The sequence below is a fragment of the Sorghum bicolor genome, chromosome 5 (genome assembly GCF_000003195.3).
Source record: "Sorghum bicolor cultivar BTx623 chromosome 5, Sorghum_bicolor_NCBIv3, whole genome shotgun sequence".
NCBI lineage: Eukaryota > Viridiplantae > Streptophyta > Magnoliopsida > Poales > Poaceae > Sorghum > Sorghum bicolor.
Genome location: NC_012874.2, coordinates 53,525,738 through 53,550,435, shown reverse-complemented (window position 1 = coordinate 53,550,435; position 24,698 = coordinate 53,525,738). Strand labels below are relative to the sequence as shown.

Sequence of the window (24,698 nt, the reverse complement as noted above, 5' to 3'; positions counted from 1 at the left end):
CTTTTGGATAATTTCCTATGATGCATAGGAATGCCTAGGTATTTAAAATGAGTTCTTCCAGTGGTGCAACCAAAAAGGCATTCAGCATACTTCTGGACATTATCCTTAGCTTTACCATAATAGAAAAGCTCACTTTAGTGGAAATTGATCTTTAATCCAGATAATTTCTCAATTGTACTTAACACTAGTTTAAGTTGTTTGGCCTGGTTTAAATCATTGTCCATAAAAAGGATAGTGTCATCGATATACTAGAGAATTGACAGTCCATTATCTACTAAATGGGTGATGACTCTCTCAGAACCTCCAATCTCCTTAGCCCTTTCAATTACGATAGCCAACATGTTGGCTACAAAATTTAAAAGGATATGAGAGAGAGGTGGGTCTCCTTTATGGTGAGATTTAATTTCTTGTACTGAAAATAGTAACGCATCTCATCAATCACTTTAGGCCCTGTTTGGTTCCCTTTGCTAAATTTTAGCTAGCTAAAATTATTTTAGCTATTTTTGTGTGACTAGTGGAACTAAACTATTTTAGCCATTTTAGTCGGTGTGTTTGGAAGTTTAGCTACTAAAGTGACTAAAGTTTTAGCTAGCTAAAATTTAGCTAGGGGAACCAAACATGCCCTTAATTCCTACACTTCCCTTATGCACAGTTTGATTGATGATCCATTTACACCATAAAGGTAAAAAGCCTTTCATCCTCAGCGCTTGTTGAAGGAAAGACCAATTGACAATTTACTGTATGCCTTCTCAAAATCGAGCTTTAAAATGACTCCATCTAATTTCTTCCTATGCATCTCATGAATGGTCTCATGCAAGACCACAACTCCCGCCATTATGTTTATACTTGTCATAAAAGTTGTTTGATGAGAAGGTTTGACTTACCTTCTGAGCTACTAGAGCAATACTGTTGTAGTCCTGACCTTGGTGAAGATCTTGAAGCTTTCATTTAATAGATAAATTGGTCTAAATTGTTGTATATGTTTTGCTTCATTCTGTTTTGGTAAAAGATCGAGAGATAATACTAAAATTGAGGCTGGACAAGGGAAGGTCTCCTTTATAAACCTCAAAAGAACAGAGCCATTAGGTCTCCTTTACTGAGTTCTTAGAAGACCTGAGATAGAACTCAAGACCTGATAAAACTCTGCAATCCGAGGATAATACGCTAAATTTTAGCTTCAAGTTCAACATTGGGTGCTAGTTGGGACTCCTTAGCAGCCCCGTTAGCATCCATTTGCTGACCTCAAACAGAACATATAGTCTTCTCCTAGATGCCACAAAGATGGACTAAGTATAGCAATTATTTGAGAGGACACGCACGAGTCTGTGTTATTTATTTATTTATTTATTTATTTGAGAGGAACGCACAAGTCTGTGTTAGAACACGGCTTTATTTAGTTACACCCAAAATCTAAAAACTTTTTAAGATTTTTCAACGCATCAAATTTTGTGACACATGTAAGAAACATTAAATATAGATAAAAAATAACTAATTACACAGTTTACCTCTAATTTATTAGACGAACTTTTTAAACTTAGTTATAATTTATAGTTGAATAATAATTGTCAAATAGAAACGAAAAATGCTACACTACCCAAATCTAAATAGAGGCATCACTGAAATGCACTAGTAAAGTTAAGAAAATGACACTGGGCCAGATAGGCAGCAGAAACAAGTCAGTTAATTAGCTCGAACCTCGGCGGTTGGACCTAGAGCAGAGGCCTGTCCTAGACACTCATATTGGGCCCACACGAAGCCCACGACTAGCAGCCTCTATTCTTTTTAAGCAAAAAGTCTACTTTTTCTCTCTCAACAATCATGAAAGTCTATTTTTTTCCCTCAACTATAAAATCAGTCAAACCACCTCTCTCGACTTTTCTAAACCATGCATTTTACCTACTACAATGAATGGTGGTTTTGCATAAAAGAATATAATTTGTTTGATGGGTTGTAATCCTTATATAAAAGGAAATCGGTTATCCACAAAATTATTGGCTCAGAATATGATCTGTTGATTTTTATATCTTATATTACCTTTGATTAAATACCAGCTTATAGAATATTCACTATTTTTGGATATAATTGATGTTTCCTTCATGCTTTACCTATACATGCATGTTGGAATCGTCTCTCTAGTCGACCTTCACTCATATCGGCTCCCAGAGCCATATATTCGGAACTATCTGGCGATACAGGCATGTTCTGCCTTAAATTACTGATCAACTCTCTCTTCCTTATAAACTGCAAGTCAAATTGACTGGTACAAGAATCAGGCCATCCTTGTGTCGAGGCTAGGCGGGTTCCAGCTCCGATCCTTTGTGGCCTACATGTGTCTGGAGCGCGTCGCCCGCGGGAGAGACACATTTTCGTGGCGACATCACCATTGGTCTACTTTGTTGAAATTTTAAAAAAATATTTGGTAAGAAAGTTGTCCGATTTTAAATAATTGGCTCAGTTCAAAATTTGGATTAGCATCTTACTCCATCCGTCCCAAAAATGTCTTATTCAAATTTTTTTGTCTAAATATCATGTGACACCCAAAAATTTGCTCCTTTTAAAATAGATGAAAATTTAATTTAATTTATTATTTTTGTGCTCATGAGAATACAGGAAAATAATATTTTTTTCATTAAAATAAAATTTATCATAGAGCTTAGCAACTTGTTTGTGCATTCATGCAGGAGAATTTGTTGTGCTGAGTGATTTGACCAAAGTGCACAAATATTTTCAAACAGATTTTAAAATGGATTTGAAATAGGTTTTGAAATAAAGAAAGAAAAATAAAATAAATTGGAAAACTCCCTTCTCTTTCACGGCCAGTAGGCATGGCCTGCTTTTCCCTCCCGCAGCCTGCTCTGAAGCCCAGTGCAGCACCCTCTTTTCTCTCTATCACGGCGGCACCTTGATCTACTGCCTCGACACGCAAACCGTGTCATCGCTTTCCTCTAGACGTGATCGAGGCGGACTCAGCTGAGTCGAAATCCCGTCGCCCAGCTCCTGATTTTCCCGTGATTCAGAGTGCCCCACTCCAAACGTCTACGACCCTATATATATGGTAGCCCAGGTGACGCGCCGCCCCTATCCCCAGACCCTAAGGTAGACGTCTCATCCGAGCTTACAGCGTCACCCAAGCCCTAGCTGCCGCCGCCGGTCGATCGATCTGAGCTTGACCGCCATGCTTTGGTGCTAATGCTGGCCTTCTACAGCAGCCACGGTCGAGACAACGCACCCCTACGGCTTTGCTGCACCACACGCTTAACCCCGCGGCCGCCTCGGAGCCCCCTGCCCCTACGTGCTGATGGAACAGCGCCGCCGCCGGTGGCTGTTCGGCCCCTGCTCTGGGTGTCTAGCTGATCTACTCCTGACTTTGCAGGCCTTGTGCCGCCCGCGGTGTTGCCAGCACCACCAGACGGCCAGCAGAGGCCCTGCACCCCCTCGCACGAGCCCTCGTTTAGACGCAGCAACAGCCGGCCATGGCTGCGTTCATAAACGTGACCAAAAGATGAAGACGAGGTATTTACAGATTTGCCACCCGTTCGTAATTTTTGCGGTAACTCGATTTGATTCGTTCAAATTGTGCTAGATTCGTGTCATCGCCCTCTACATAATAGAATAAATATTTGTTACATAACTTCCTTTTGAATTTATTTATTTGAATACAATTTGTTTATTACTTATTAAATAGCTTTCTAATTAAAAATTAACCTAGGATTATAAATTGGTTCTCGTTGCATGCAATCGTGTCGACCGAAACTATGTGTTAGCGATGATGTTTAACATGTCTCACATCATTGAATTTTATAAGTTAATATTAATTTAGTTTATGCTTACGCAATTGTATTTCTAATTAAAAGCATAATAGATTTATATTTCGGTCCTTCATAAATTATTGTTAATTTAACTAATATTAACCCTGATGTCTTTTGAATTATAAAATGCTTAGTTCAACCTTAAAACACAAGGTCCTTTAATTTACTTGTCACATAGTTTTCTACGTATAGTTAAATACTAAATTGATTAATATACTTGCATCTAGTTTATAATTAAAATCAATATAGATTTTATGCTTATGTATTTTATATATAAATGTTAACAAGATTAATTGCTAACATAATCATGTACCTAAGCTATAATTTGTCTAGTCTAATTAAATACGCATGTTAAACTCCATTAAATACTCTTGTATGTCAATTTGTATTTACAAGTTAGTGTTGAATTAGCATAAATGATATCTAATTAAATATTTATAAATAAAATATGATTAATTTTAACTTGACTTTTGAAAATAAATATGTTAATATTAATCAGTATTTTGTTTACTTAAATAGATCAAATATGTGAGCTTCTCTTTTATAATATAAAACTACCTTTAATCATTTCCTTTAGCGATAGGCTCGGTTATGGTGCTTCTTGCGATCTTGTAGCACTAATTCTCTTTTAGTATGCTCTTTCTCTTGTGTGGTGTATTGTTCTTAGTTGTTTTTATTTGTTGCTTGTATGTCTGCCTGTGCGTGGTGCTTGCTATGAGTAGACGAGAACCGTTTGTGGGCGCTGAAGATCAAAAGATGACGACTGAAAGCTGATGGTGTGAGAATTGATCAAGTGTTTAAGGCAAGTATAGCATTTGGGTTTTATTTCTGTGACCATGATCTTGTGACTTGATTAATGTTTAAGCAACAAATGATAAAAATGACTTTTGAGCCACTTGATGATTTATCTGTAAGTGATAACCGGGACAACAGTGCAACCATGAGGGCTATAATGGCTCTGGCTTTAGCTCAGTATGAAGACCTTTTCTAGCTTGTTAGCGGTTACCCGAAAGGGCGCTAGAGGGGCTGAACCGACACGGGTATAGTGCGAGCCTCTGTCCCTATGTGTATAGGCTGTGCGTCATTGTGCAATTAGAAAGGGGGGTATCTATATCTACTCGCGAAAGAAACCTTGCGGCCCTAACATGTTAGACGAACTTTTGAAAGGCTTCATAGTGATCCCTGCTGACCTTCCTTGGAAGTGGGTTAAGAGGCTGATCACCTCGGGCGAAAGGGTAAATCATGACTCATGGGTAAAGATGTACAACCTCTGCAGAGTGTTAAAAACTGGTATACTAGCCGTGCTCATGGTCAAGAGCGGCCTTGGGGATTCTTGCATTGACGATGATGATTCTTGTGTGTTAAATATGCCCAATATTTATTATTTAATGCTCTACATTATTTATGTCACATTGATCATGAGATTGTGGGAGCTATACAATCTAGTTGCTATATTTGTGGAGTTCGACATGGACTCACTCTTGCTATTTCCCCCACACTTCAGGAGATGGTTTAGGCTTGTGATCAACCAGTCAGTTGGATCCTGTAGAGTGAAGTCAATACCCGAAGTTGGAGTTATCTATCCGCTGTTTGTTACTAAAGGTTATCTCTTTTATACTATGTACGTTAAATTTATGCATTGTCTTTTGATATTACCCCTTATTTGTAGCTATATGTGAGATTTGACTTTTAAAACTCACATATGGTACATATCTGGTTTTGTCCTTAAAATCGGGTATTACATATCATCTTTTTTATTATGACTTATTTTATCATTAAATATACTTTGATAATTGTTTATTTATTTTATAACTTATAGCAAATTTTTTAATAAGATAAATAGTCAACACAATTTTTGAAAGTTAAAAATGTCACTCTTTTTAGGATGGAGGAAGTACGTTAGCATGTGTTGGTTGCCAAGCCATCATTGTCCGGTCTAGCCTAGCAGGACAGGTCTATATGGGTTGCTTAGCCTCTCCCGCACATGACTTAGGTAGGGCACGCGTCTAGATCGCGCGCTAGTCACGCGCTAGACGCCAAACACGATGGGCAGCGTTACCAAATTTGTAGCAATGTAATACTAGAAGAAAAAAGTTCTTTTTTCTCACTCAACTTTTACGAATAAAAGCTTAAGTTTGGTTTTTGATAATTGATGAAACCCAAAGTACTATGCTAAGTATGTGAATTAGATAAGGTTGGTACATGCCAAGTGACGGAGTAAGAGATGATCATGGTGATGACCAACAAGATGATCGAGTGCTCAACTTGAAAAGAAGAAAGAGAAAAACAAAACCCTATGGAGATCAAGGCAAAGGTATTGCTTAGGGTTTTGGTTTTGGTGATCAAAACACTATTGAGGGTGTGATCCATTTATGATAAATAGTCATACTATAAAGAGGAGATTTCTTTGGCTAAGCGGCATCGAATACCACTAGTTGTTGTTAAACATGTGCATGCAGTTAGAACCTAGTGTGCTAACTTAACTCTTAAAAAAGTTTATGACAATATGCTAACACACGTGCATAAGGTGAAAAACTTGGTGGTTAGCACGTTTGATCAAGAGTTGAAGAGGTGGAGAGGAGTTGAGTTCTTTTCTCCCTCTTGCCGAGCTTGCGAGACTAGATTCAACGTTTTTAAGAAAATAAAATACATATTTTCTATTGCATAGGTGGAAAGTTTGGAGAAGTCACGCGGATGCTCACTCCAGAAGCGTCCCAGTGTCCGACGTGTGCTGGCTGAGTGGCGCAATTCTATGCAGTGCGCCGACACGTCTAAGGGTTTCGAGTGTCCAGTATGTGTAATGATGTCAGCAGGGGTGCGAGCAAGGGTTTCGAGTGTTGTGCGCATCGAATGTTGGCTGCGTCCGATGGCCTACCGTCGAACGCGTCTGACGCCTCCCTGAGCGGTTTATAAACTCTCTGAGTAGCATCCGGTGCGAGGGTCGTGCGTCTAGGGCGTAGCATCTGACACGTCTGATGCCTCCTACCTGTGAACTATAATGTTTAAGTGACCGTTAGGAATCAACAAATGACGTTTAACTAAGGACACTAGGGCTGCGTTCGATGCCCTCGACATAGGACTATTCTAGAGCCTAATGTCTACATTTGTTGAGGGAGCTTATAAATACGTGGTGGCCAACTCTTGAGTGCCTCCCTTAGCACTTTGACATATTTGACATCCTTGTGAGCCTAAGCAAACACCTCCTACTCATCTCCATCATTGGTTCATCATCATAGTAAGATTGGAAGTGATTCCAAGTGTATTTGCATGAGTGGTTGCATCTAGTGGTACTTGGTGATTGTTTAAGCTGTGGTTTTCTAATTACTCTTGGTGATTATCGCCACCTAGACGGCTCAGAACAGCAGAGAAACATTGACATAAGTTGGTGATTGTTTGTGGCCATCTCCCGGTGATTGTGAGGGGTTCTTATGCCTTTCCCGGCGGAGCACCAAAGACAACTCTAGTGGATTATTCATATCATTGAGCTACCTCACTTGTAGATAGGTTCTTGCAGTGTCCTAGTTGGGATGAGGCTCGTGCAACACCTCTAAGCCACCGAACCACTAAGTATTGGTCGACACAACGGGGATTAGCATGCCAGCAAGCACGTGAACCTCGAGAGAAAATTCTTTGTGTCCATCTCTTATGATTAGTTGGATTTTTTCTGGTGATTGGTCTTTATCATATTGATTGGTTCACTTGCCTCTACACATTGGTATAAAAGTTCACTCATACTCCTTTACATTCCCGCAAACTAGTGTAGCATCTTTTCTTGCATAGAAACTTAGTGTTAGTAGTGACTTAGTCATTGATTGAACTTAGAGACTATAGCAACTCGAATTGTTGGATAGGTGGCTTTCAACCCTCAATTAGAGCTAGAGCAAAAAGATTCACTTTGTTATTTACTAACTTGTGGCTCTAGTGATATGTAGATTTTTAAATAGAATATTCAACCCTCTCTAGCCATATTAGGACCTTTCCACCGTCTCCTTGAACTTTTAAAACCGTGTGTTTTATCTCTCTGGCTCACTTATAAGCGGTTTTGAAGACGGTTTTGTCTTTTTCTATTTTTGTAATTAATTAGAATAATTCATGACTATAGTTTTTATAATCCGTTACAATTTTTGTTGTGGCCTAACTATTGTATGCTTGAACTGTAGTAAAAGTTTCATACTCATTAGATCATCTATAATTAGTTATAGAATTTTTTAGGCTTTATGCTTGTTAAATATAATAAATCTATAACTAAGTTATATATTATTTAGTGTGTATGAAATTTTTACCACAGTTCAATCATACAATAATTAGGCCACCATAAAATTTTTACCATAATTTGACCAAAGAAACTGTAGTTATAAATTATTCCAATTAATGAAAAAAGAATAGATCAAAATCTAAAACAAAAACTTTATACTAAATTAAAGCATACCATATTATATGTTTACTATGTAGATTTACTCATGGAGTGTAACAAAATTAGATTTTCTATTTTATAATTTTTATAATTTGCTATGGTTTTTTAAATTATTCAGCCAAAATAAATAAAAAAAACTACCTTTAAAACCACTTATAACCGAGCGAGGGAGGTAAAATGTACTATTTCAACTGTTAAGAAGGTGGAAGAATTAGCCTCGCGCAATGTAGCCTGCAGTGTATATTGCATGACCACCTTTTGTCCTGGCCCAACCAACACCTCTTTAAAAAAAATGGATGCTGCCGGTCGTTGGGCTTAGTATGGGGCCCATCATGAGCCTCTAGCTGGCAAGGGCGCCAGGCTTGAGCTCCAGCGCCTGTTTTCTGCAGGCTGCCTGGCCCAGTCGGTCAATTTCATTATCTGAACACTGAACTGAGCGCTTCACTAAGACCGACACTGTACATCCGATTAGTGTCATCATACTTTCTTTCTAACGCAAACTCGCGTACTCTCGAATTGCCATACTTTGGCAGTGATGTAAAGAATTTGAAACCTTTTGACGGCACACTTTCGCTTAGCCCAACTTGTGGCATCGAGGAGAACACTATATATTCTGTTTGAGATCGATCAGCAGATAAATGCTGGCGAACATCAATTGTGCAATTTGCACCCACAAACCAACCACCCATAAACATTCGTACGTATTAATTCACACATTGATCACTTGTAGTAATAAAATGAAACGAAGAGAAAAGGTAGAAAAAAAAAAGAAAAAAACGAATAAAAAATACAGTGTTGATCGGACGCGCACACCCATTTCAATTCCACCCAGCCCTATTGACCCATCCCGTGCTAATCCAACAACAGAGAACAGACCATTACATTTATATATATATCTGTATATATATATATCTGTGTGGCTAACATGTTGACAAATTCAGTCAGTCAGTTAGCTGCAATGGCGGTCTGGGATCGGATGGTACTGGGGTAGAGGAACTTCTTCCCGCCGACGGCCTCCAGGATCTTCTTGCTGAGCGCGGCGCCGCCGTCCTGCTCGCCGGACTTGGAGACGTAGAAGGCCCGGGAGAACCAGTCGAGCAGCTCCGGCGCCGCGCACATCACCATGTGGAAGGGCCAGTACCAGCCGGGCCACGTCACGTAGTAGTCCCCTCGCCGCACGCTCGCCACCACCACCTCCGCCAGCGACTCCGTCTTGCCCACCGGCATCGGCCCTACGTTGATCTGAGGCGCGCGCACGCACAAATCAATCAAACGTTAACCTCAACGGCAAAGGAAAAAGGAGGACGGAGGCCGGAGATGGAGCTCACATCGCGGGCCTCCTCGTCGATGCCGACATGGCCGTCCTTCTGGAGGCCCTTGCCCTTGGTGAGGTTGGAGACGACGTAGCCGGGCATGAGGATAGTGACGCGGACGTGGGACCCCAGCTCAGCCCTCAGGGTCTCGTAGAACCGTATCACGGCACCTTTGCTTGCCTGCAAAATTATATATACAAAAACCAAAATCTGAGTTTGGAATCCATGATTCTGGCGAAAGAATTTCATTACGACCTTGTTTACTTCACCCCAAAAACCAAAATATTTTTAAGATTCTCCGTCACATCGAATCTTGTGGTACATGTATAGAGCATTAAATATAGACGAAAATAAAAACTAATTACACAGTTTACCTGTAAATCACGAGATGAATCTTTTAAGCCTAGTTACTCTATAATTAGATAATATTTGTCAAATAAAAAACGAAAATACTACCGTTCTGAAAAACGAAAAGTTTTGGGAACTAAATAAGACGTATATGTTTATGTAGGGCCGCCGGCCGGCACCCTGCTGATTCCTACCGGCTGACATGCATGGCGTGCAATCGACACATATGCATGGATCTGACGATCGACCTAGCTAGCTTGATAGCTGAACTACATTATGTAAGCTCGATCATTCTAGATCGCCAACCCAGATTCATCTATCTATCTATCTATCTATAATTGGTGTACATTGGTACACCAACAAGGTGTTTGGTGAGCTGAATTTATGCTCGCCGTGCCTATGTTGTTAGATTGAGTGACAGGATTAATAGGTTGCTGCTTACGTTGTAGAAGCTCATCCGTGCTGTAGGGACCCTGCCGGCGACGGAGGCGGTGACCACGATGTTGCCACGGCTGGCCTTGAGGTACGGCAGCGCGAAGTAGGTCGGGTAGACGGCACCCCAGAAGTTGAGATCCTGCGGTGGCCAACCATAAACAAGTAAGCGTGACAATTCCTAATTATATATGAAAGTGATTGACCAAAAAATTGAATCAAAAAGTAGAGTTCTAATTTGTTGATTCCGAGAGAGCTATAACTGATTAATTCGCTGTCTGTTGTGGCGGTTGTCGGCACTAAATCGAAGCACTGGACCATTAGCACCATTATCAATATTGGAAAGAATACATATCATGGCAGTTAAGACAATATAATGGACCATCTAAAGAAGGGGTGTGCATGAGTGCGACGCATATATATAAGATTAAATAGCTAGGTTCAATTCTCAAATGAAATAAAGGGGCTATTAGTTAGTCTTTTTCAGCGTCGTAAAAATCCTACTCTTTGGTTTTGGCATGGAGGGAAATACTATACATATAAAGCAATCTGTTATTTTCTCATGTCAAAGTTTCTACGTATATACAGTATAATAGGAGTATAGGACTGATTGAGTTGATGTCTTACAATCACATTATGGAAAGCGGTTATGTTGGTGATCTCTTCAAAAAAGCAGCTGGACCAGATCCCCGCGTTGGCAACCAGGTGATTAACTGCAGAAAAGTCCTTTCGTAATCAGTATTTGATATGAGTACCACGCCGCCATATGAATCAAGATATTTTAAGTCAACTATAAACATAAAAGCTATAAACAGAATGTGAACCATATGTTTTAATTGACAGCTTTGTTTCACTATCAAACAAAGACAACTAGCTGCTGGCCAATAATTTGTTTCCGCTAACTGTGCATTCAAAACTTAGTTTTGTCCATTTGTCCACTAGACTGACAATGGACAGTTAACGCGTATGTAGGTGGTCAATGACAACAGTTTGGACTATTCCTGATGTTCTTGTTGATAATAATCTTTTAAAATACATGACAAAATGGAGCAAGAATTCACAAGTTATGTTCAAAAACAAAATAGAAGTTGCATGCTAACATTGCTTTCAACCAATGTTGGCTGCTATGACACTGATTCACTGCACTAGTCTATCTCTGAAAGCGATTTGCTGTCAAAGCAGGAGCTACCCTCAGCTACCAGTGGTTTGGTACGACTGCGGGGATTTTCATTAATAATTAGCTTATTTTCTGATGGCTGATTGCCTGATTCTAAACTAACGAATACTATATATTACAATCGGATAAGATTTCACGGCTCTGCAAAAGTAATCTAGATCTATTTACATTTATTGATGTACCATATACTCCAGTAGTACCTATCGCTTTCACCCTAAAACTGAAAATTTTTCAAGATTCCTCGTTACATCAAATCTTGCGGCACATGCATGAAGCATTTAAATATAGTCAAAAACAAAAACTAATTATACAGTTTACCTGTAAATCGCAAGATAAATCTTTTGAGTCTAGTTAGTCCATAATTGGACAATATTTGCCACGAACAAATGAAAATGCTACAGTGCTCTGAACCAAAAAAAAAAATTTATAACTAAACAAGGCCTAATTTAGTTTGAGACCAACAACTCCTTCTCTTCGACTTGGAGAGATAGAGCAACTCGAACGAACGCTCCAGACAATTAGGGCCCTGTTTGGTATAACTCACAACAGCTTCATGAGCTGTTATGAAGTGTTTTTTTTTGCCAAATACTTGTTTCTAAAACAGCTTCATGGATGAAGCTGTTTTTCTTCTCCTCTCACAAAGACATGAGTTGTGATAAAGCTGAAAAAAAAGTAGCTTATTGTAGCTCTCTCTCTCATTTCTCTCTGTCATCTAAATAAGAAGTAGCTGGTGAAGCTATTTTACCAAACACTTTTTTTTAAATAGCTTAGCTTTATCTAAAAAGTTGTTTATAAAACTATTTTTAAAAAAACATTTTTACTGGTGAAGTTAAGCACCCCTGTACCAAATAAAGTCTTACGTTGGAGCACTGTAATTAGTGGTCACTGCTGCCAGCATGCAGTTAATCCCAGCGCCGCGGCCATGTGTCACCAACCGGCAAGACATGGTCACTTTCTACTGCTGGCAGTGACACTTCCGGCCGGCCGGGGCGGGCCAGAGCGTGTTTATTACTGCCCACGTGACGTCCTTGTTAATTAGATTCGTAAAATGTGATATTTAGTACTACTCTCAGGCACTTGGAAAGCAAATATACTACTATAGATTAAAGCACGGCAGTGTACGTCACAGGATACAAAAGAGCAGCGTATGTTATGTTATCCAAGTATATATTGTAGTAGTAAGTACTGACGTTTGCCGAAGTGTGCGACGGTCTCCTCGACGGCGCGCTTCGCGTCGTCCACCTTGGTGATGTCGGCGGGGACGACGAGCACGTCGGGGGCGCCGAGGTCGCGCGCCGTCTTGGCCACGGCGCGCAGCGCGATCTCCGTGCGCGCCACCACCGCCACGCACGCGCCGTGCCTCGCGTACTCGTACACCAGGTGCTGAAATATATATATGATAATATGAACAAGAGGGAAACATATATATATAGATAACGATGACTCGTCAGAATTTCTTGTTCTATACTGTTGTACTAGTTCCGTGTGCACCTTGTTAACTCTCAACGCTGGCTCTGGTTTTTAATTTGATTGATGCGTACCCTTCCACACTGTATGCATTGGCGATGATGAGGCACCGTCAGAGAAATAATTCGGGATGGAGAAGTGACGAACAACAGCTAGCATTAGCAGTAAGGCAGTAGTGAGACACAGCAGGGTTACTGTGAGAGGGTTCAGGTGAGACACAGCAGGGTTATTGTGTGTGAGAGGGTTCAGGGGAGCCATCAATAGGCTTTTATTCCAGTGACTGTAGAGCCACATGCAGCTGGTGCCTCTCTGCTGGCTGGGGCGGCATGCAGCTCTGTGATGATGCACGACGGCTATGGTAGGATGCTGCTGTCATTTCTTTACACCTCTGTAGTGTTTCCAGTGACCACTATCCACTGAAGCATGCAGGCTGCAGGCTGCAGCCAACATCCGGGAGCACCATCACCGTGCCTTGTTTGGTTAAAAACTTTGGGTCGACTATTATAGTACTTTTGTTTGTATTTAATAATTATTGTTCAATTATAAATTAATTTGGTTTAAAAGATTCGTCTCGTAAATTACAGTCTAGCTATGTAATTAGTTCTTTTCTTATTCTTAATCTATATTTAATGAATCATGCATGTGACGCAAGATTCGGCGATGTGATGTGGAATCTTGAAAAAGATTTTATACTACTCTTTTCTTCTCTCTATGTATAAAAAACGAGTGCTAAAATGTGCTTTGAGAAGAATAAGAAAAAACATGTGTCACAAGTCACGAAGCCGAGTTTAGATACGCTTTATTTCACATAATCGTCTGTCATGCATCGCTGTGGATCCTGGCAGCCTTTATTTGGTGAAGAAGATAGGAGTCAATTTGTGGTCTTAAAGGGGCAACCATATTTCATTGGCACCACCAGGTGGTATAGAGTTGGTGCATGCTAGCTACAGCTACAAACTTAGACGCGCTAGCTAGCTTGGTGTGTGTGACCGCGCGGCCGTGTGAGGAGGAGCTTTTTTTTTTTTCATGTGTCGGAGTCGGAGAAGCCCAACTACTGGAATATATGTCTGGAGACGTCGGTTTCCAACAAACATGGAAAGTATCATAGATCTAGAGCATGGGAATTCATTGAAGGAACGTAACCGCAAGAAAGAGAAACCAATATTTATATGGCGGCAGATTTATGGATTGATTAAATTATTTCTATTATATCAGTTTTTTGCGGGAGGTGAGATTTTTTTTTTTTCATTTATTTCCTTGTCCCATGTGTTCGCACAATGAAACATGCTTGTCCCTTTAATACGGAGTATACTTTACAATCAAAAGCCAACAAAAAACTAGACAAGGCGGCTAAGAAATTTTTTAGAAAAAAAATCATGCAGATTAAACACAGGACCAACGACAAGCAAATTGGAAAATAATTAAGAAGTAGTACGTACTTATCTGATAGTATTTTCTGATACTAATAACACGTGTGGACATGGTGTTAAGGCCTTGTTTAGTTCCCAAAAAGTTTACAAAATTTTTCAGATTCTCCTTCACAACGAAATCACAACGAATCTTACGGCATACGTATGAATTCTTAAATATATATTAAAAAAATAACTAATTACATAATTTATCTATAATTTATAGAGACAAATCTTCTAAGCCTATAGTTAGACCATGATTGGACAATATTTGTCAAATATAAACAAAATTATTATAGTGTCCATTTTGTAAAATATTTTGGAAACTAAACAAGACCTAAATACGACTAGTATATATATTAATTGGATCCACTACTCGTGCATGATTAATTTGCTCCGGCACATGCAGTCGCAGTCGCTACAGATGCAAATATACCCTTCTAGGTTGTGTGCCAGCGGGACAGAGAGAGAGAGAGAGAGTTTGTACTTGTCCTAATTGCAACACTAACAAGTCGTACCCACCACATATATATAGCTTTGTTTAACTTGTCTTCTTCTTCTAATTATAAGTAGCCAACCCAACCAATCAAAAAACATGCGATTTGAAAGAAGCATGCATTGCACGCAGTTGAACAACCAGGCTAGGCCTTCCCCTCCGGCAAGGCCAACCCACAACCATTTCGTGGCACACGCCAACCCAAACCCAGAAAAACACTAGCAACCACGACACTCTTGTACCGTATAGTAGTACAGATGCAATTAGTATGTAAAAAAAAAGAGAATACCAGCAGTATAACCAAACACTCAAGTTACACACACGAAAACAAAAGTTATTATATTATGCACAGGGAAGTTATGCATAGCCAAAAGAGAAGTGGAAGAGATGTGTAGTACGTTTCAAGATCCATAAAAGGTGTGCACGTACTACATGCATGCATACTCCTACATGCATGAAGCAGGCGTAGTAAATTAAACCCTGGCCGGGCATGTAGGTCAATAGTAAACACTGGCCAGAGGAGACCGTACGACGCAGTCGTCGATAGTAAAGACCAAGGTCAAAATTTTTTCATCCATCCCATCGAATCTTTAGACACATGCATGAAACATTAAATATAGATAAAAAAATAAACTAATTACACAATTTAGTTGAGAATCGCGAGACGAATCTTTTAAGCCTAGTTACTCCATGATTAGCCTTAAGTGCTACAGTAACCTACATATGCTAATGACAGATTAATTATGCTTAATAAATTTGTCTTGCAGTTTCCTGACGAGTAATTTGTTTTTTTATTAGTTTGTAAAACCCCCTCCCGACATCCTTCCGATACATTCGAAAGGTGCATGCAGCAGTAAATAGTAAAGGCCGAATTGAACGAAGGTGGGTGGAGTGAGGCCGCATGGATGCATGCATGGGATACGATATCGATGCTGACGACTGACCTCGCCGATGCCGGAGGACGCGCCGGTGACGAGGACGACCTTGCCCCGGAGGTCCTCGCCCTTGGCGAAGGGGCGGACGAAGAGGCGTTTCAGGAGGCGGCCGATGAAGGCGATGGGGAGGTAGACGAGGAGCACCAGCGCCAGGCCCACGTGCATGAAGCAGCTGAGCAACGCGTTCACCACGCACTCCTTGCTCATCTTCTCCCTTCAATTTCCTTGCCTTATTGGCTTTCTGCTTGTTGTTGCTCGATATATATATATATATATATATAGGGATTGCTTTGGCTGGCTGGCCGGCCGGCCGGCCTTGTTCTTCAGATCTCCTGTGCCTCTGCACCAGCACCACCCTAGCTACCTCCTCCGAGCTCCGATCCTGCCGGCTAGCTAGCTGCAGAGTTGTAGGCTGGAGGAGGATCGGAGTCGGAGGTGGCGGAGACGTGGGGAAGCCAAAGCCATGGCGTGGTATTTATGGGTGTGCCAGAGACGAGACGAGAGGTTTGAGCGCGCTGGGCAGGGAGGAAACGAGTATAATGATGATGGGTGGGTGGGGGTTGCTGCAACTGTAGAGGAAGCTAGGTATAATACTAGAGCATTATTAGTCACACTCTTTCTGCTCTCTCCTCTTGTTTAGTTATTATTAGATAATAATAGTACAAGACGAATGTGAGTCGACGTACTGCTCCTAGTCCTGGATGCGTGCATGGTCGGTCACTGTGCATGTACAGTGGCGTAAGATTTGTTGGCTTGGCCGATATATGTGTGTGGTGGATGGATGATGCAGCGACCTGGTAGTGGTGGTGGTGGGTGCCGGTAGCTCAGACGGACCGGGTGACCGCCGGGACCACCAGATGCATGGGTGGGATCGATCGATAATGTTGCGACCAGGGAGGGAGCGGTGGCCAGAGTAAAATTAAATGCCGGCGCGGCAACGGTGGTACGGTCATCATCCGCCGCCGCTGTCACGAGCCATGCCATGCCATGCAAAGTCACCGTTCCCGCCGCCTGATGATTAACGCGGCCCATACTACTCGCCCATGCTACCGAGTCTCTAGTCCAGCGGATTGGAGCACAGTACAAGCTAGTGCTACAGATTAATAAGCGACACCGGACATCAGATTAATTAAGAGTCTTCTCTGTATAGTGCCTGCATGCACATGAGGCATATGCATGGTGATAGTATATCCAGATCTTGTACTAACTATAGCAGCTGTACGTCGATCTCACCTAGATATACACTGAATATATATAGATGGTGCATGCAGTGTATCATGTATACGGTATGTGTTTATAATTATATTTGATATCTCGCTCGCGGACACCAGCTGCCTTTACACAAATAAAAAGTTCTGTCAAGTGTCAACTGCATGCGTACATGCTGCACATGCATGCTTTACCGAAGCTTAGGTTTGCCCCTAGTAGCAAACACATACTCCAGTAGCAAATTAACATGCGCGACGACGACGACGACGGATGGAGCTGAGGAGTACATACGCCATTCACCGGGCCGTACTCATGCCTCGCGACTCCGTCAGTCCGTCATTGTTATACAAAAAGTTGTAAGTAAGTAATTAATAATCAGTAAAATGTACGTATTGCACACGGTGAAACGTGAATGTGGTGTACGTGGCTCGGTGGCTGTCGTCGTACGTGCAGTGTGGTGAGAGAACCAATCCAAGTTTCACGGAAAGGCACGGCGCGCGCATCGCATCGATTGCCCGGATTGTCAGATCCATTGGCCACCAAACAACAACCGGTCCCAAACGAGAATTGACTGCACCGTGTCTTCCTTGCAGTTAAATTAAGGCCTCGTTTAGTTCATCCAGAAAACCAAAAAGTTTTCAAGATTTCCCGTCACATCGAATCTTGTAGCACTTGCATGAAGCATTAAATATAGACGAAAACAAAAACTAATTACACAGTTTAGGTGTAAATCACAAAACGAATTTTTTGATCCTAATTAGTCTATAATTAAATAATATTTATCACAAACAAACGAAAGTGCTACAGTGCCGAAATCCGAAATTTTTTCGAAACTAAACAAGGCCTAAATCAAGTGGAAGGAAGGCCATCTCCATCGTCAAAGCTCCTGCCGCGCTAAGATTTTACTACTGCGTAGTTACCACTCCCTTCGTCATCGAAAGATTGCAATTCTCATTCCGAAGAGCCAAACAATTTAAATTTGACTATAATTATATAAAAGAGTACTAACACTTATTAAACAAAATAAGTATTAGTAGATTAGTTATACAATATATTTTTATATAAATTTATTTGGAGATATATATGCTAATATTAATTTCAATAAACCTAGTCAAACTTATCTAGTTTGACCGACACGTTTCTTATATAATTAAGTTCTTTTTTTGGACAGAGGGACTACTGATATAATATGGATGGTGCTTTAGCTACTCCAACGGTCCAACCACACAAGGATAGGTTAGGAGTTTGGATCCAAATAGGATTTTAGAATCCAAAAGGATAACTAGAATCCAATTTGAGCAAGGAGGTTTCCGGTGGATTCTACTATATAGGTCACATAATTATATAGTAGAATCCACTAAAAACCTCTAACAACCGATGGGATTCTAGAATCTAGATTTTTGATAAAAATAATCTCTAATGTCAAAATCTTCTAAAACCCTAGGATCTTTGGATTAAATTTTAAGATTTTAGGATTTTTTTTTCTGGATTCGAAGAATGTCATGGGATCCAAACGCTACCTAAGTTCATAAAGGATGCTAGATTATTGCTTTGGATTACTTGAACATGTAGTCCACTCCATTTTGGAGACCACCTTGCTTGGATTGGATTTTGGCTTTCCTCTTTGGATTATAAAATCCTATCTGGAACCAAACGCCCCCCAGTATGCTTTCTCCATGAGGTTCTTAGGGATTCGAGTATGAGAATAAACGATTTTACCCTTGCTTCAAACTTGGACTCGACGCAGTGTCTGAAGGAGGGAGCCATCCGTATTTTGGACATTTTGCTTGTACTATGAAACCAGAGTCAAGAATATAATCTATGGGTCCAACCAAACTTGATTATTACTATCTTGAATCCACATTCTCAAAATCCATGTCTATTATCGAGATTTCAATAATCCATTGAGGAACGAAACGGACCCTAAGTCTAAGTTGGTGTTTGTAAAGATAGGGATCGGAGGAAGCAAAATAAAGCAGCGCATGAGGTGGCACGTCAATCTATTAGACTTAACAGAATTGTGTTTCTTTTGTCAGTGTTCCAGCATGTGTGCACTCCTTTACACCGTTTAACTCTAAATAAAGCTCTCGGATCCGGAAAACAAGATATTACTACAAGTATATGGAGCCATGAGCGAAAGGGTATTAAACTAAGAGCAAGTTTAATAATACAGCCTACTTGCTGGCTGTAAGGTTCATTAAAGCCTTCTCCCAGCCCACCCATACAATAGTTAGTTATTCACTATTAGTACATGACCCACTTATCTCTCTGAACAAAGTTTCTTGGTTATTGTGTCTAAGCTGGCTGTAAGCTTACAACCTGCTTCTCCTCTCTCTCCTCCCTTCTCTCCTCCACATCAGCATTTAGGCAGCTTACAGCCCACCATAATACTTGCTCTAAGTGGTTACAAGAGTTTCTATAGCAACTTAGGTCCTAGGTTCAACTGCTCTTGGAGTTGGGAGTGAATATTCTAGGAATTTAAGACGTTGTGCTTTTTAGTGGTAGACAATGTTTCCGTTGACCGTTCTTTTCAAGATGCTAATAGGGGTAGAATTTGTGTGTTGTGTTCATATAGAGTGAATGTGGGGTTTGCATGCGTGTGTTCATATGGGGTGATCTCCATACATTGCGAATGTCTGCGTTCAAAAAAAATGAAGCAATGGTATATTGGTACAACTTATAAGGTCCTTATGACCAAAATAATTACTCATTTTGCAGCTTCTTCTCGATGCACTTATTCCTAGCATCTCCTATTCATATCTTCTTATAGTGATTATTGTCACTATATAGCAAAAATCTCCAAATTATAGATTTCTTATTCTTCGAATTTTAACATGGTTTACACTAAAATTGTAGTGTTTGACATTATAACTTTATAGTTGACAAGCTTTTCTATTGTAGATTCTTTTTTCTCGTATATGCAAAAGATTTACATATCATTGTATTAAGTAGAAGAGCTTAAGTAGACATACAACACAATTTAAGAGTCTTTAGACAATAATTATTTTTTTAAGATTATTAGATTTTTGAAATTAAATTTAAAAGTTTATAGACCACTTCAAAATTAACATGGTTGATACCAAAGTTGTGGCAGTCAAGTTGATATACAAAAGAATACCATACAAGACAAACTCACAAGCAACCATATAGACACTACTGATTTTTTTTTCGTGGTGGGCGTTTTACATTAAACGAGAGGAGGAAAGGTGCCCGCCACGAATGAAAGGTCATCATTAATCTCAGACAACGGTGGCGGGTGCTTTTTGCCCGACGCGGTTAATGAACTAGAAAACAAAAAAAAAAGCCCACGTGGGCCCAAATCTAGGCCGCACGGGCCTGGGCCTCGCACCACCATCATCGGTCCGCTCACCAGCCGTCGCCGTCGCCGCCAATCCATACCCATGAGCACTGTTGGGAGAAAGGAGCTAGGTCTGCGAGCGTCCCGAGAGGTGAAGGGGCTACTACCGAGATATGCACACCATTGGATTCGCCCTCACCAGGGTCGAATTCAGCCTTCGCATCGCCATCGTCACTGGATTCGCCCGCGTCAAGGTCGGATTCGGCCTCCCCGTATGCCGACGTAGCTTGATGGAGAGGGAGGTGGTCGCGGTGTCCTCGTGTGCGCATCACTGGATGTGTCAGCCCTCCGTCCTACACAGTCAGTGCCCACCACCTCGAGTCGGCCACCACCTCCATCCTATGCCACCATCAGTCAGATTCCTCCATCTTGCACGACTAGTGGCCAGATCTGGCCACCGTGCACCACCATTGACCAGATTTGGCCACCTCGCGCCACCACCATGCATCGGGGAGGGGTGCTATCGGGATGTGAAGGAGAGGGAGAGGGTGCTCGAGAGGGAGAGGGGTGTCGTTGTGCTGTGAGGGACAGGGAGAGAGTGCTCGAGATGGAGAAGGTCACGGGAGGGATGTAACATCCTAGTCCATGGCTTAATAGAATTAATGGGATACTCATATCAACAAGTTACAACTTCATTTCTAAAAGCTCACCTCCAAAGAACTCTAAAGTTAAGCGTGCTTGACTTAGAGAAATTTAGGAATGGGTGAACGATTGGAAAATACTTCCTGGGTGCGCACGAGTGAGAACAAAGTGCGATGTGAGGGTAGCCTATGTCATAGAAAAGTTGCAAGATGTAAGCGAGTTCAGTCTCATAGAGGGGAGACGTTACAAGGGAGGTGAAGGAGTGCTCGGCTGAGAGAGGTGAAGTAAGAAACCCTAACACCCTGATATTTATATGGGCTCAGCTATCAGGCCTTTGGCTGAGCCTGTTGGGCCTCGGTTTTATGGAGGCGGGCCTTATAGTGTACCCGCATCCAAAAAATCAATTTATGGAAGGCAAGCACTTTAAGGTGATTAATAGAGACATACTTTTTACTGGGTATAATAGAGGCATGAAAAATATGCCTGCCTCCTGTGAAAAAACCCTAACTCCATGCAAAAGAAACCGTATACTAATGAGAGACTCTGTTTTCGGTTTTATTCCTTTTTAAATTATTATAAATGCAACTCACAGGGCGGTTTGCATCGTTCTTTTTGTTTTAAGTTAGCTATATAAGGCCTTGTTTAGTTCACCTCGAAAAACAAAAACTTTTCAAGATTCTCCGTCACATCAAATCTTACAACACATGCATGAAATATTAAATGTAGTAAAAAATAAAAACTAGTTACACAGTTTGACTGTAAATCAAGATGAATTTTTTGAGACTAGTTAGTCTATAATTGGATAATATTTGCCACAAATAAACGAAAATACTAGAGAGACCGAAATTTTTTTGTTTTAGCAACTAAACAAGGCCTGCTTCCGAAAAACGGACTAACTGCAGCTTCTCGAAACTGAGGTTCTCCACAGTATACAATGATGGCGCAGAGAAACAGCATGTGCTGCTACCAGTACAATAGCAGCAAATTTTAGAATAAAAAGAATATTTAGACCTTGTTTAGTTCGCGAAAAGAAATTGAATATCACATTCTATACGTCGAAAGATGTTAGGAGGTGTTTTTGAATACTAAATAAAAAACAAATTATATAGCTTATCTAGAAATTACGAGACACATTTATTAAACCTAATTAATCTGTTATTTGCACACATGAGTTATTGTAGCAATTATAGCTAATCATGGAGTCATTAGGCTTTAAAGATTCATCTCAGATTAATAATCAAACTGTGCAATTAGTTTTTTTGTCTATATTTAACACTTCATGTGTGTCCAAAGATTTTATATTATAGATAAAAAGTTTTTGGGTGGAAACGAAACATGACCTTACCTTGAGAATATACTCTTTCGCTCCGCAAAAAAAATATAGTTATAAGAAGCGTGCCGGTTAAATTTATTCATGTTTGGCAAAGTTTATAATAAATAATATTAATATTTGTATCTGTAAATAAATTTATTATAAAAATAAATTCTACAACTAATCTATCTGTATTTATTTGTATCATAATTGTAAGTATTTTTTTATATAAATTTAGTTCAAGTTCAAAGTTCAAATGACTTGACTTTTCAAAAAACGAGAATTATATATTTTTTTGAATAGAGGGAGTATTATCTGTAAGCAGCTTCAGAGTATAGTATTATCTTTGTTCTAAAAAGAATGCAACTATGGTGTGCTTCATATTTAACTAAGTTTCTCATAAATAGAATTCACGTTTATGACTTCAAATCAATTTATTATGAAAAGACATTCATAATTAATCTAATAGTATTTATTTAATGTTATAAATATTTATAATTTTTATCTATAATTTATCAAATTTAGTATACTAAGATATGATACTGTCTTAGGCCTTGTTTAGTTCCAATTTTTTTTGGTTTTTTGGTAGTGTACCACTTTCATTTTTATTTGATAATTATTGTCTAATCATAAACTAACTAAGCTTAAAAGATTCATCTCATGATTTATACTGTGTAAATTGTTTTTGTTTTCGACTATATTTAATGCTCTATGCATGTGCTATAAGATTCAATGTGATAGAGAATTTTGAAAAGTTTTTGGTATGTGAAGTGAACTAAACAAGGCCTTAGAATTATATTCTTATGTGGACGGGTATAGTATTTGCTAATATATTCGTGATCCATTATGGTTACCGCCGCTCAGCCAATCTCTTTCATTTTCCTTTTGGTTGTAGGACGCTGGGAAGGTTGGGGCAGGTGAGCAGATTCATGAATGTGCACTGGTGAATGGTGATCGTGGTGGCCACCTGCCGTGGCCCGTGGTCAGCGCGGTCACCCCTCCACCGCGGGGGCAGTGAGACGAGGTGGCAGTGGCAGTTATGCGACATGAATGCCTGTGACTGCAAGCCTGCATACCTGAAAAAGCAGAAGCAGCAAGCACGCATGCAGCTGCGAACAACGACGACCAATTTTTTTTAATATACAGTATAACAATTTCGTTTGTATTTAATAAATATTATCTATTTATAGACTAAATATCAAACTATATAATTTATTATTTTTATCTATATTTAGTGTTCAATGCATGTGATGCAATATTTGATATGAGAAGGAATTTGCAAAATTTTACATTTTTTTTAACTAAACAAGGCCCTAGTATATCTTTAGTCCTGAAGGGGCGAAGCTAGCTTGTAGCTAGTGGGTGCAAATGCACCACACAAAATTTAAAAAAATAGTGATTTTTTCTAAAATTTCACCATATATGCACCATGTATAGTACAAGTCTATACACCCACAAGGCAAGTGCACCACTCTTTAATGTACTTTAGCTTCGCTAATGGTCCTGATAGGACGACGACCAATTTTTTTAATAGACAGTGTACCATTTTCGTTTGTATTTGACAAATATTGTCCAATTATGGACTAATTAAGCTTAAAAGATTTATCTCGTAAATTACAAGTAAACTATGCAATTAGTTATTTCTTTTATCTATATTTAATACTCTATGCATATGTAAGATTTGATATGAGAGAAATCAGAAAAAATTTGTAAAAATTTTTGGAACTAAACAATGCCTTGCTATTCGAAGACTCACTTTGGTAGGGATTCGAATGCTCGGACTTGCCTCTTGCCTGACCATTTAATCAGGTATGTTCACTTGATTCTATTCTTTTTTTTATATGGGGTGAGTAATATCTATAGTTTCTAACTATGATACTTGTGCCAGCTGAAGGCCTGCTGTCAACAACCATGATCTCAGGGGGTTGCTGGTTAGTCTTAGAGATCTTCTCAAGGTGCTATAGGATCATCTCAGAAACGCTAGGCGGAGCTAGCTTGTTGGCAGGTGTTGGGTATTTTAAACGCAAACAGAGAAATCCGCAAGTGTACGGATACCGATGTAGCTTTCACCCAGGAGTATTCTAGAGTATCAATTTTCCACAAGGAATATGAAGTGTACTAATTAAGGTTCAAGATCGTCCAATGGTAAAGATAAAAGTGTTTTTAGTGGGTAGAGAGGATGTTTCTAAGGTTTCTAAATGGATCTATAAATCGAATTGACTTTAAAGTCTACTTATTTCGGGACATCAGAGCACTTAGCCACAGACAGATGAGAAGGGGGCTAGGATGGTCTGACTACGGTCCTACAACACCAATCCAAACGTGGTGGAATACGTCGGCCATCAGGGCTGTCACCACTTGGGGCTACCACAACTATCCGTAGAACTGGGTGTAATTCAAGGTAATATATAGACTAAGCACCACGCCTAACCTATTA

General features: G+C 40.0%; 1 protein-coding gene across 1 annotated transcript; it reads right to left on the bottom strand.

Annotated features, from left to right (window-relative positions):
- Nucleotides 8,835-16,328, bottom strand: LOC8078395 (11-beta-hydroxysteroid dehydrogenase 1B). The gene is made up of 6 exons (XM_002449485.2): nucleotides 15,810-16,328; nucleotides 12,684-12,876; nucleotides 10,944-11,029; nucleotides 10,327-10,458; nucleotides 9,552-9,716; nucleotides 8,835-9,465 (listed from the first exon to the last, which is right to left on the bottom strand). The coding sequence occupies exons 1-6, from the start codon at nucleotides 16,005-16,007 to the stop codon at nucleotides 9,169-9,171; spliced, it is 1,071 nt and encodes a 356-aa protein (XP_002449530.1). The 5' UTR covers nucleotides 16,008-16,328; the 3' UTR covers nucleotides 8,835-9,168.

Bases quoted from the DNA above. Each gene is read 5' to 3' on its own strand.
- LOC8078395 (XM_002449485.2), bottom strand. From the start codon at position 16,007: ATGAGCAAGGAGTGCGTGGTGAACGCGTTGCTCAGCTGCTTCATGCAC. The intron at 12,877-15,809 runs GTCAGTCGTCAG...TATATATTTCAG, and splicing joins CGTCCTCCGGCATCGGCGAG to CACCTGGTGTACGAGTACGC. The intron at 9,466-9,551 runs GTGAGCTCCATC...CGCGCGCCTCAG, and splicing joins TCGACGAGGAGGCCCGCGAT to ATCAACGTAGGGCCGATGCC.